Source organism: Chenopodium album, chromosome 1, assembly GCF_948465745.1.
Source record: "Chenopodium album chromosome 1, dcCheAlbu1.1, whole genome shotgun sequence".
Lineage (NCBI taxonomy): Eukaryota > Viridiplantae > Streptophyta > Magnoliopsida > Caryophyllales > Amaranthaceae > Chenopodium > Chenopodium album.
Genome location: NC_137834.1, coordinates 3,773,300 through 3,787,330, shown reverse-complemented (window position 1 = coordinate 3,787,330; position 14,031 = coordinate 3,773,300). Strand labels below are relative to the sequence as shown.

The 14,031-nt window shown below is 36.9% G+C and overlaps 1 protein-coding gene across 1 annotated transcript; it reads left to right on the top strand.

The window, feature by feature from the left end:
* The first annotated feature begins 6,557 nt into the window (after positions 1-6,557).
* Positions 6,558-12,708, top strand: LOC145640266 (proteasome subunit beta type-5-like). The gene is made up of 8 exons (XM_081691570.1): positions 6,558-6,696; positions 7,366-7,488; positions 7,604-7,733; positions 8,529-8,635; positions 9,473-9,607; positions 9,705-9,808; positions 12,120-12,220; positions 12,291-12,708. Exons 2-8 carry the CDS (start codon positions 7,375-7,377, stop codon positions 12,416-12,418), a joined length of 819 nt encoding a protein of 272 aa, XP_081547696.1. The 5' UTR covers positions 6,558-6,696; positions 7,366-7,374; the 3' UTR covers positions 12,419-12,708.
* Positions 12,709-14,031: the final 1,323 nt, after the last annotated feature.

Genomic DNA, 14,031 nt, shown 5'->3' with positions numbered 1-14,031 from the left:
GCAAGGTCAGCAGCAACAGAGGGAGGAGCCTCCTCAATCCAGACCCTAAGCTCAACAAAATCTCTACTAAGATTAGCCAATTTGTGAGCAACTCTATTGTCACTCCTACCAACATGAGAAAACTCGATTGAATTACATAAACTACCTAAGTGCAGGATGTCTTTTACAATGAGACCCAAAGCAGAGCAGTCACACGAATTCTTAGCAAGTTTTTGATATAAAGTCAAGTTGTCAACCTCAAGAACAATGTGAAGGAGTCCCGCTTCCATGGCAATAGAAAGAGCATGCCTAGCAGCAAGAGCTTCAGCAACAACAACCTCGAATCTCCCCTGTAGCTTGTAGCAGGAAGCCACCATCACATCCCCTGTCCAATCTCTCATAATAGCCCCCAGACCCACTCCACCTTCACTGAAACACGCAGCATCAGCATTAATCTTATATTTACCTGGGCTAGGAGGAGCCCAGTTCTGAACAATTTGCTCGGAGTTACATCTAGTGCCACGCAAATCATTTGCTTTAGCAAACTCACCCACCAAACCAATAGCTTTCTGCACGACCTCCTCGATACCAAGAATTCGCTTGTCAAAGAGGAAGGAGTTCCTCTTTATCCAGATGCCCCACAAAATACACCAAAACAAATCCCACCATCTTTTCTCTTTAAAAGTGTTCACAAGAGAGTAGTACCAATTAGAGAAAGAGAGGGCAGAATTGCTGGGGCTTTCAAGCCGCAGCGGGGAAGCGTACCAGATAAGTCGAGCTTCAGGGCATTGCACCAGGGAGTGCATCAATGTTTCATCATTTTCACCACAACAAGGACAGATTGAATCAACTCTCATCCCTCGTTTAGCAAGGGCATCACGAACAGCAATGCTGTTATGGAGAACCCTCCACCCAAACAGCTTAATTTTGGGAGGGATCATCGCATTCCATAGTCTACTCCAACACTTTGATTCAGACACACAAGATGAAGTAGCCTTATTCACATTCTTTGCTTTCAAATCAACATAGTATGCACTCCGGACAGAGAAATCGCCATTGCTAGAGTAGTGCCATGTCCACATATCTCCCTCATGGTACCTAGCAATCGGAATCTTCAGAATTTCCTCGGTTTCCCAAGGAAGAAAATGAGAATTCAGCACCCCCACATCCCATTCCCCATTGCTGATAAGCTGACCCACAACATCAGGCTTCACCTCATTTCTAGTCTGTGATGGGAGAACTCTGAATGAGGGCAGCGAAGGCACCCAAGGATCTGACCATATATCGATAGACATACCAGCACCCACAAGCTTCCTTGCACCATTGCACACTAAGTCTCTGGCAGAAAGAATAGACCTCCAAGTGTAGCTCGAGTTTGATGTAACCTTTGCTGTCAAAAAATCAGTTTTCGGGAAGTATTTTTGCTTCAATGTTTTAACCATCAGAGAGGATTTATTGGAAAAAATTCTCCAAGCTTGTTTAGCTAGGAGGGCTCTATTAAAAGCTTTTAAATCTCTCATCCCAAGGCCACCATCTTTCTTCGCAAGAAAAGTGCGTTCCCAAGCAATCCAAGCCATCTTCCGCTCATCTTTCTTTTGCCCCCAAAAGAAATTCCGGCAAAGTCTTTCAATCTCATTCAAGATGCTAGTCGGGATTTTAAAGCATTGCATAGCATAGGTCGGGATTGCTTGTGCAACCGCTTTGATAAGGACCTCCCTTCCCGCTTGAGACAAAAATCCCCTTTTCCACCCCTTCAACTTTTTCCAAACCCGATCTTGAATAGTAGAAAAAACCCTTTTCTTAGAGCTACCAAGATAAGTTGGAAGCCCTAAATATTTGTCATGTCCCTCGACTGCCTTAAAAGATAACTTCATCTGAAGGATATTTTGCTTTTCTGGCTCAATGTTTCGGCTAAAAGAGACTTCGGATTTTTCCATATTCAATTTCTGGCCCGAGGCAATTTCATAGGTGGAGAAAATATCCAAAATGTTGTCGACCTCATCTTCATTAGCCCTAACAAATAAAAGGCTATCATCAGCGAAAAACAGGTGAGATATTGGGTCAACATATTTCCCAATTTTGATACCATGGATCTTCTTTTTCGATTCAGCATCTCTCAGTAATGTAGATAACCCCTCGGCACAAATGATGAATAAGAAAGGAGAGAGCGGGTCTCCTTGTCTGAGCCCCCTAGAAGGAAGAAATTCACGAGAAGGTTGACCATTAACCAGAATAGAAAAAGAAGCAGAGCTAACACAAGCCATAATGGATGTCACAAAGGCAGACGGAAACCCCAATTTCAGCATCATACGTTCCAGAAAAATCCACTCCACCCTATCATACGCCTTGCTCATATCCAATTTGAGACCAAGATACCCCGATTTACCTTTCTTCTTCTTTCTCAAAAAATGAACGCACTCATATGCCACAAGAATATTATCCGTGATGAGACGACCAGGCACAAAACCACTCTGAGATTCATGGATGATATCAGGAAGCACTTTCTTCAATCTATTCGCAAGGACTTTTGCCACAATTTTGTAAAGCACATTACACAAACTAATTGGTCTAAAATCAACAGGAGACTCACATATGTCTTTTTTCGGGATTAATGCAATGTGAGTCTGATTTATAGAGCCAATCTCCTCTCCATTATTCAAAATATTAAGCACACGGTTAATCACATCATTTCCAACAATATCCCAAAAATTCTGATAAAACAAAGCACACATACCATCGGGACCAGGGGCTTTGGTCGGGTGCATATGCTTAATGGCTTCGATCACTTCCTTGCTTTCAAAAGGGGCATCCAGCATTCTAATCATAGCATCAGTGAGCAACGGCTTAACCTTATCAATGACCGGGGCAGTATCAATCGAGCAAGCAGAACCAAATAAATTATCAAAGTGGCGCACAAGTAACTCAGAAATCTGATCTTCGGACTCATATATGTTACCAGCTTCATCTTTTAATTTTTCGATGCTATTCCTCTTCATTCGTTGCTTGGTTTTGGCATGAAAGAATTTTGTGTTTCTATCCCCACCTTGGAGCCAATCTTGTCTACTCCGTTGTCGCCAATACCTCTCCTCCCTTTCCTCAAGCTCGTCCATTCTCTCATCAAGGGCACGCATTTGATTAAGGACCTCATGCGTTTGTGTACAACCCATAAGCGCTGCCATTTGTTGCTTACAATCTTTAATTTCTTTCCCAAAGTCACCAAAAGTTTCTTTGCTCCACGAAGCAAGTAAGCTTGCTGTTCTAGTAATGTTTGCAGAAATGTTGTCACCACTACCCCACGCATTACTCACCACATCGGCACAACCCTCATCCCGCAGCCACATCTCCTCAAATCTGTAAAGCTTCCTCGGTTTCTTTTTCTTAGTAGCATGGATACGATCTTTTAAGCACAGTAAAAGGGGAAGATGGTCAGATTTCCTCTTCTCAAGGTGTGTAACAAAAGAGCCAAGGTACAAGTCTTTCCAATCTTGAGTAGCAAAGAATCTATCGAGGCGCTCTTGTATATTCTCGTCTCCACCCCTGTTGTTGTTCCACGTGAATTGGTGGCCTACAAACCCAAGATCTTCGAGACATCACAAATCACAAGCTTGACGCAAAATAGCAGCCTCATTGAAATTAAAACCAGTACCCCCTTGTTTCTCCGAGAACCAAAGCATCAAATTAAGATCACCTCCACAAAGCCAAGGCAAGGAGCTTTCGGCGTGCAAGGCTTCAATCAGAGCACCAGTTAAGTGTTTTTTGTCATCCTCGGGGTAGCCATAAAGACCAGTCAATCTCCAGATTTTATCACCGTCTTCCACAATTACATTAATATGATTTTTGGAAAAAGAAGTAATGTCAACCTTCCATCCTTCTCTCCAAAATAAAGCCAAACCCCCACTTCGTTTCCTTCCTCCACCACTACACCCCACAGCAAGCATGTTACTAAACTTTATTTTGGTCTTGATTCTCTCCATTTCACCTTGACTCATCTTTGTTTCTTGCAAAAATACCATATCGGGACTTTCAGTAAACACAACACGCCTAAGCGCATTGACTGCACGGGAACTCCCTAAACCCCTGCAGTTCCAAGATAAAATGTGCTTCATTGATCACCAAGAGCCCTTTGAGTGGGGCCCGCCACATCATTCAAGATTTGCATACTGTCATTTTTTGTCTCGAAGACTCTCTTTTTCAGAATAAGAGAGGCATCCATCTGAAGAGGATCATCCACCTCTCTGACCTCCCCCCCTCTCTTTTCTAAGATTACTAACCAGCTTCTCACTAAAATCAAGTTTGCTGACATCCACACGAGCATATCTTTTAAATTTCCTCTGCTTCGATTTTTCTTTGCCTTCACTCGTGCCCATATTTTCCTCTTCACTCAACACATCAGGGGGGTCATGCAGCATCAGCAAAGGCTCAGAAATGCAACCACTCCCCTTAAGGGTTGAATTATGACCATCAACATTCAACTGTTGGGAAGTGATCACAAATAGGTTTTCCACGGTACCAATATCCTTGTCCTGCTCACTCGATATGGCACATTCAGTGAGTTTGGTGACAGCATCACTAAACTCTTTCTTTGATAGGGTCGAAGGAGTTGTTTTTGGTTTAGTGATGAACAGGGGTTTGGCACAGGATGGTTTAGCATCTGAATTTGTCTCATTGTCTACATCTCTAGCCTGTTTCCACGGAGATGCTTTCAGCCATCCCCCGAAACTTAATTTAGGATCATCATCATCTTTACACTCATCACAATCCTTGACACCATGTCCAATTCTACCACAACAAAAGCAAAAGAGAGGCGGTTTTTCGTATTTTACCTCAAAAAAATCCTCTGTGACTCCACGCATCTTCACCTTGATTTTCTGCACTAGCGGTTTGGTGACATTAACTCGAACTCTCAATCTAATGGACTTGTCAATTCCACTCATCCCACTACTGTCCATTTTTATGAATGAGCCAATTTTGTTGCCAATAGATTCCACGTTTGCAATGTTTAACCTTCCTTTGAAGGGGAGGTTGTACACCCTAACCCACATCGGCAACTCCTCTAATTTCACATCCAACGGTTTCTCCGACCCCTCCATTTCGCCGAATATGATAACATGTCTATCAAAGTGCCAAGGTTGACCCTCAAGCACCCTATGTTTGTCCTTCCAATGATGGAATTGGAAGACGAACAAATTCTTCCCAATACTGCTTATTTCAAGACCATGTCTAGGTTGCCAGACATCTTTGATAGTGTTCATAAAAGCATTTGAATTTATTTTTCGATAAGTCCATAATCTCCCTACAAGCCCTAACTCTATACGCGCTTCATCATCCTCTTCTTCATCCACGACCCACTCTACTGCTTCATTATTATTAATACTTCTTTCGTCATCTTCCGATTGGATTTCAAAGGTTTTCTTTGTTAGAGTTTGTGTCTTTTCACCTTCTATAGAATCGTTTTGCAGAAGTTCATTAGCATTTTCCATGGGGATTGAAGCCATGGTCAGAGACAGGGAAATCAAACAACAAGGAGACAAAAAACCTTCCAAAGAAGGAAAACCTAGGAAGCCCTAGAAAAACCCTCCCAAGGAAAACCTAGAGGGAACTAATGTTAATTATTTAAGGGGTATCATAATCTTCCTTAGCTTTAATTTCTTTTTCCATATCTGTTACCTAGTGTATATATTCTTATATTATGAGTGTGATGTTACGGCAACATGCCAATATGATCCCAATCTAAATTAAACTTTTATTCCTTAGTGAGGCGGTTAATGCGCGTGTGTCATAACTAGTCATGTAAAAAGAAAAAAAATAACATAGCAGAGCTTTGTTTGTTGTTAACAACATGAACGAGGGAAAGTAATGGATGGAAGTAGAGAAAAATAACATATTAAAAGGTGAAAATTGCCAAAAAAATTATAAAATAAAAAAAGGTTACACTTTAAAAATCGGCTATATTAAAAAAAATGTATCTAACACTGGACCAAAATTTAGGGTGGGTATCTATGTTTTTTTTTTCTTTTTTTTTTCAAAATCATATACTATTCACTTAATAAGGTTTGACTTCGGGCATGTTTACATTTACTGAATTGAGTTGAACTGATTGGAGTTGAACTGAACTGATTGGAGCTGAATTGAACTGAACTGAATAGAGCTGAAATAAATATTTTATGAGAGAAGAAAATTATGAGCTGAACTGAACTGATTGGAGCTGAAGTGAACAGGTGTTGAGCTGCACATCTATTTTTTGAATATTAAATTTTTATAATTTTTTGCTAATTGTGTAATCAAGGATATTTGCATTAAAAAGTGTGCATTGACAAACGTACCTAAATAAAACGTGTCATTTAATATGAAACGAAGGAACTATGTCATAATGAATCAAAAATTGGTTAAACTTATTCAAGTCATGATAATTTTGAAAACAAAAAAGATGAAACATATTTTACATTTATTACTTTTGGTTTTTGTTAAAAATATTAGAAAACAGAAGTAAAAAAACAATGTCACATTAGATTGCAAATTTAAAAATTGAAACTGTAAAAGTAAGCCCATTTAAGAAGCCCAATTTTTTCATTAAAAAAAAAAAGCCCACTTTCAACAGGTAGACTCTGGCGCAAGAAACCTTCGTTAACAAGAATTAATTCATTACTTTTTCGAAAAACCTCCCCAATTTCTCTCTCTTTCTCTCTCCTAAAACTCACTCCGATCTGCAATTTCTAGGTTTGTTCATTCAATTAATCACTCGCAATCTTATTGCTTTACATTCAATTTGATTTAAATTTGCTTCTTGATCAATTGTTCACCATTGTTTAAGATTCACAAATTTTTTAGGTTCTTCATTTTGTAATTTTTGATTGTTAATGGTTGTTCTGCATTATGTTTGATTGTTGATGCGATGATGTTTCTTTTTCGATTAATTTCAAATTTTGTTCTGAAATGTGTACCTGTTTATCAATTTTGAGATTCTGAGCTTGATTATCTCATTTTTTTTGATTTATTTCTAGCTATTTTTTATCTTTATGTCTCAAATTAGTACAGTTCTTACTCTTTTATTTTTATTTTTAAATTGTTTGATTGTTTTAGATGAGAGTAATTAATTATTAGACCGTTGGAGCTCGATAATTTGATATGATAGTTCAATTTATCTTTGATATGTTGAGATTGTGATGAGATTGAGGGTTTAGCTTTTTCGGAATTAGCCGAGAATTGTATTGCATTTGAATCTAGTTTGTCCAGAAAGTTGGCATGATTTGGAATTATAAGTCGGTTTATGTGATACGCCTATATTTTCTTGAGAGGAGTGTGGATGGGTGAGTGTTATGCCGTTTTTAGCTGCCAAAGTCTGTACTTGATGGAGTAATTTCCCTGCTTTTTCGACTGATTTTGTAGGATAACAATATGAAGCTTGATACAAGTGGTCTTGAATCAACTGCTCCGCTTTTCCGGAGAACTGATGCTGTATTTGATGGCTTGCAAATGACCCCTTCGTTCGATCTCCCTAATCCTACCGATGTAAGATATCGTGATGTTTTGATAGTTGATACATATAGGCATATAGTTTGTTTAGATTAGTCGGTGTAATTGAAATTTTGATTCACTTACAATGCGATTCCCATTTTTCTTCCAGTTTGATGGATTTCAGAAAGAGGCCGTGCAGATGGTGAAGCCTGCTAAGGGGACTACAACTCTTGCTTTTATTTTCAAGCATGGTGTCATGGTTGCTGCTGATTCCCGAGCTAGCATGGGAGGATACATATGTATGTTTTACTTAACCCTTTTTTAAATAAGCTTCAAACTGAGTAGGTTTGCTTTTGTGGTTTGTTGTAACTCAACAGTGAAGGAAAGGTGAAGAGTCAGATTCTGTTACGTTCTGTTCAATAAAAATAGTGTCCAAAAGATGCCTTGAACTTTTCCATTCTTTTGTTCAGAAGTTGCATCTACTTAAATTCAGAGATTATGTAATTTGTACTCCTTCATCTGTTTTGCAACTTTTGTTTTTTTAGTTTGCTTTTGGTGCCTGTGAACAAATATATAGGGAAGTACATGTATTTATAACTGGAACTCTCTTACCTGGCCTTGTGTTTGTACACAAGTAGTAGTTATGAGCATAAATCACTTTTTTGTTGAAGGAATTAATTCCCCTTAGTGGATGTCTGAGAGTCAAACAGCTGATCCATGAGTATGTCGGATCTTACTGCTAGTGGTGTTTGTGAGGCTTAGATATTTAGATGCAATGGCTCTTCCATATAGACCTGTAAGAGAAACAATCACTAAAAGTGATTGGTAGAGGGGGGTGGGCGGAGTTTCAAGTCGCGGAAGGTCAAAACTATTCGAGAAATGACAAAAAAAGGCTTACTTGCTTTGGTTTAGCTGTCTGAATGAACAGTGTTTCCTTTTTGCTGGAGCAGTTTAGGTATGTCATAGACTTGACCCATCATGATATTAGGATTGTGCTATTTTCTGCAAAGCTTCCAAACACTGTTTGGAATGAATCTACCTAACTTATTCTTTGTTACATCCTCTGTTACTTACGGTGTGTAAAACTATTGCAGCATCTCAATCTGTGAAGAAAATTATTGAAATTAATCCTTATATGCTTGGCACCATGGCTGGTGGAGCTGCTGACTGCCAATTTTGGCATCGCAACTTGGGAATCAAGGTACTAATTATTCTAGTCTAATGTGAAACTGTGCTCAGAGCCTCTGAGGAACTAACATGTCTGAAATTACTGCATAGTGCAATTGCTATTTTCTAAGAAATGCTGCATAATGGAATGTAACATTCTGATCTTTTTATCTCTCTTTTTTTTTTTTTTTTTTTTTTTTAATATTTTTTTTTTTTTTTTTTTTTTTTTTTTATTATTTTTTTTTTTTATTTACATATAATGGATTTTTTTCAATATAAAAGAGTGAAAAACTGTTAATTCTCTTTTGATGGAGAACATTTGGGTGCATGGATGTAATGTATTTGATTTCTAATCTATTTTCTTTTTGTTGTGTGTTTTGACTGGAGGTTCACCTTTCCCTTCCCAACTTAGTTGTTTTATACAAGCAGTCAATGTTGCATATCTGATGCCATGCTGTTGGCAGTTGTGGGGAGATTTGCTTTTAACAAATAGGAGTAGTGGCATTTGTGGGAGGAGGAGAGAGATTAAAATAAGTGTTCATTAACTCAGCATGGGTGATGATTAGAAGATTTTTGAGTATATCACTATTTGGAGTTTGCACCTTATTTTTTTCAATCACAAAAGAGTAGAGAGCTGAATGATTTAGCTGCTTAAATAGTGTGCTGCATGTAGTATACAACGAGAAGGGTCATTGAGCTCTTGTGGGTCTGTGGTGGGGGGAGTATTTCCAGCTAAATTTTTGAAAATCTATCCATGCTCCTAGGTTGACACCGTATTTGTGGTTCTATTGCTACTAGCCTTTTAGGATACCATTTTAGTTTTCTGGTACTGTGTCCATGAAATAATGACAGGGTTTGTATTATTTTGCAGTGCCGGTTACATGAACTTGCAAACAAACGAAGAATTTCTGTTACAGGAGCTTCAAAATTGCTAGCAAACATTTTGTATAACTACCGAGGAATGGGTCTCTCTGTTGGCACAATGATTGCTGGGTGGGATGAAACGGTAATAGATTGATTCTTAATTTATTTTGCCTGTTGTCCGTGTCAGTTTGCTTTATGGGGCCCCAATTTACAATTTGTGTGCTTGTATGTGGTTTTAGGGGCCTGGTCTATACTATGTGGACAGTGAAGGTGGGAGGCTCAAAGGAATGCGCTTCTCTGTTGGATCTGGTTCCCCATATGCTTATGGTGTGCTTGACAATGGGTTGGTACCTTTTTTCTTTTATTTTTGGATTGATTTAGTCATTAACATCATTCTTTCTTTTATAACCTCTGTTTTTATAAGGTTTATCTAATCTTTATTCAACTCTGGTTGGGATGTTGCATCCATATGCTTCCTTTGAATTCCCACAATTCACATTACATATTCAATTACAAAAGCATTTCATGTAAGGATTAAGATGTAGCAAGCAACTGAAAATCAAAATATAGGCTCTGGCGCTCTGCACCTTTATCCATCCGTAATATGGGCCAGTATTAGCATTTGGGTGATTTCTGCCTTTCTCACATTCTTATTTTCCCCTTACCTTCTTTTGGTGCAAAGTCTGAGAATTTAATTGGGTATTACTTCATGTAAATCTGACATCTGATTTTACTACACCTTGAGGCTCTCTGCAAATGCTATCTAGACCTCAGATCTGCTCTCTTTTTTGGTTCATATTTCTCTAAAGTATTTGTTTGTATATAGGAGAATTTTACAGGCCTTAAAAGTTACTGCCTAGTTTGTTTCTTTGACATCCTAATTATCTAGGTTGCCTATGTATGTAGATGCTCTGATGCTGCAGTTAGATGATTTTTCTGGCTAGGTAACATTTCAGCCTTTTTGCTGCTGAAATTTAGTGGCAGTTTTAGACTCTGTTTGTTTGATGGAAAACATTTTTCGTAGAAAATCATTTTCTAAAGGAACCAGTTTTCAATGGAAAACATGATTGTTTCCAAAAAAATAAAATAAAATTGGAAAACAAGATTGTTAAATAAGTTTCTCCTTTGTTTGTTTGATTATAGGAAAACCTTTGAAAAATAAGGAAAATGGAAGTAAAGGGAGGGGAAGGATGGAGGAGAGAAAATGGAGAAGTGGAGTAAAGGGAAATGTGGCATACCTTCTTTACAAATGGAAATTCATTTACCTTCTTTAAAAAGCAACTTTTTAGTTTCTACCTATGGGAAAATTGTTTTCCACCCTTTGAGGAAAATCATCTTCTTGGAAAGGTTTTCCATCAAAGCAAACTGATCTTTAGAGACCCTCTTTAGAATAATGGTTAAAACTTAAAAGAGATGCGGTGCTACTGTCTATGCTGTCCTATATTCAGGGTTCAATTTCATCAACCCCTTTTTCAATTTTTTGTGGTATATTGTAAATTGTATGGTAAAAATTAGGACCATCAATATCAATATATCAATATATATTATTAAAACTCATGGCAAGACAAAATGTTTTGCCATGTGTCACCAATTTTGCCATTTGGCATATGATGCGTCGCCAAATCATATCATAGCATTAATTATTGAAAAACTCCATGCATTAACTTTCATGTATTAATGTTAAGCTATGATACTTGGACACGGCTACCCATGTCCGACACGGGTACGTGTCCAAGCGTCCGACTCGGCAATTTTGTGAAAAAATTCCATGATTTTGAACTAAAAGTGAAGTGTCCGGGTGTCATACCCATGTCCAAGTGTCGAGGGTTTGACACGGGTACGTGAGGTGAAATGAAGAGTCCGGGTAACATAGATGTTAAGTTTAATTGATAAACTCTTCATATGCTTGACAATTTCCCTTGGACTGCAACTCCTTAATAATTTCAATAATAATAAAATTTGTAAGAAATTAAACATTACTCCATTTTTATTTTGTGCATCAACTCATAAAATTGTAAATATAGAGTAAAAGATTTTTTTGCTTTATGGAGTAGTATATATTATGACATCAAATTTATAAAGATATGATTTGTCATATTTTTATGATTTTGATGTAAAAAAATTATTCTTATAATCAAACCAGCTCATACAAGCAACAAACTACTTAAGCTATCATATTAAATAAATAAAAAAAACCACCACTTAAGCTCTCAATATCAAACAAGCCAAAATATATATATTTCGATTAAAGTAATAAATTTATAATGACCCAAGGCATCGCTCGGGCTAATAACTAGTTTATTTAGTTGAGTCCTTATTGGGGTAGGTTATCATATTTTCTTTCGTGTTACCTTTTTGTAGTCGTTTCACTTCAGTAAGTCCATGCATTGGAAATGTCTATTTAGTGGCTGACCGTTTTTTGTTTTGCTCTAAATTGCTTTTTGAAGAACTTATACGGCTAAAAACTGGACAGTATTTTTTTCTTTTATTTATTTTTTTTAATATAAATATATGGATATTCAATGTTCTTCAGCTCAGTCTCGTAGACATAAGTTACATTTGTTATAAAAAAAAAATAGAGTTTCAGTCAACTAGTACAAGTTGCATTGCCTTATGAGTTATGACATTATGGATTGTTTACATTACATTTCCAGGTATCGATATGATATGACAGTTGAAGAAGCATCCGAGCTAGCGCGAAGAGCTATTTACCATGCTACATACCGTGACGGAGCTAGTGGTGGAGTTGTTAGTGGTATGTTCTTTATCTCGCTCATGCAGCTGGACATTTAAGTAAACACCAGTGCTAATTATTCAGTTTGCAGTTTATCATGTCGGGCCTGATGGATGGAAGAAGCTAACCGGGGACGATGTTGGGGAACTCCACTATCAATATAACCCTGTTGTGCCTGCCACAGTAGAGCAGGAAATGGTTGAAGTAGTTGGAGCTTAAAAGAGAGGTGGAAGAAGGCCTGTTTTCTGGTTGCAGCTGAAGTGGAAAATGTCTTAATGCTCTTAAATCGGGTGGATCATCCCTCACGAGGTGGTTCTCTGCAATACCCTAATGATTTCCCGTGTTCATATGAACCGAATCAGTTGTGTTATTGTATTAATAGACTAATGCTTTTAAGCTTGTACCCGTAGATTCAATGCTCTTGTGGTCCTGCAGAGTTTCTTGGTGAAAGTGAATGTTACTTCCTTTCTGGGTTTTAAGAGCTTCTTAATTGATTTTTATTTGCGACATTTGACTCTAGTAGTTTTTACTCTTCTATTGTCAATCGGAGTTTTTTTTTTTGAAAACTGAAGAGAGGTTTTTAGGTCCAACAGCTGTGAGGATTTATAGTCAGTTTTCCAAAATTAGAAGATTAATAACACTACGGTTTTATAGAAATTTTTTTTTTTTTTTTTTTTTTTTTTTTGGGGGGGGGGGGGGGGGGGGGGGGGGGGGGGGTAGAGCCTTAGAGGGATAGATAAGACAAGTCATAGTTCTGTACAAAATTTAATTTTCAAAAAAAATATACTACGTAAGTACGTATAATGTATCTCCCAAAAAAAAAAGCTAAAATTATGAGCTTTTTTTGTTTGGCAAATTGGCAGTCGGCAACTTGGCGCTAAACCCAATAAAAAACAACTTAAAACCTTAATTTCAGTCTATCAATAACATGAAAAAAGTACTCCTTTGTCCTAGTTTACTTGTAATAATTTGATTAGAAACGTTTGTTAATATACATGTTTCACTGTCGATATCTTTACGGAGTATTATATATTTATAAAAACTATAAAAAGTTTACATTAAGAAATTATACATTTAAAAAAACTATCTTATATGAATACATGAACTGTCATATATAAAGATGGGCACAGGCCGTGCCAGCACGGGCTTGGCATGACTTTGGCACGGCTACCGGCACGGCAGCCCACTTGTGGGCCATAGGCCGTGTCGTGAACAAAAAAATAAAATCCGGCACGGGTATGCCGGGCGGCACGATCGTCGGCACGCTGGCACGGTCCATGCCCGATTATATAAACTTATTTAATTAAGTTTATTTATATTAACTTATTTAATTAAGTTTATATAAACTTAAATATAAATTATTTATATAAACTTAATTAAATTAAAGTTGTTAAGAAATAAAATATATATTAACATTAAGATAAACATAAATTAATAAGATTGTACTCCAATGAGAAGGATCTTATGATGAGAAGAATGAGAAGGATGAAATGTGCATTTATTTTGTACTAATTGTGCATAAATTTTCTATTAAATGTGCATATTTGATTTTGGACTTGATACTTTTTTTTTTTGCAATTTTTGGAAAAACGAGAACTTATGCACATTATGTGAAAAAAAATATGCACATTCAATTTCGGTCAAATTTTTTTTTGCACATTTTATTCAAAAAAATATGCACATAAAATCCTTCTCATTTGACCCTTATATATATATATATATATATATATATATATATATATATATATATATATATATATATATATATATATATATATATATATATATATATATATATATATATATATATATATATATATATATATATATAT

Coding starts and splice junctions, on each gene's coding strand:
- LOC145640266 (XM_081691570.1), top strand. CDS start 7,375: ATGAAGCTTGATACAAGTGGTCTTGAATCAACTGCTCCGCTTTTCCGG. Junction 8,636..9,472: donor ATCGCAACTTGGGAATCAAG/GTACTAATTATT, acceptor ATTATTTTGCAG/TGCCGGTTACATGAACTTGC. Junction 9,608..9,704: donor TTGCTGGGTGGGATGAAACG/GTAATAGATTGA, acceptor ATGTGGTTTTAG/GGGCCTGGTCTATACTATGT.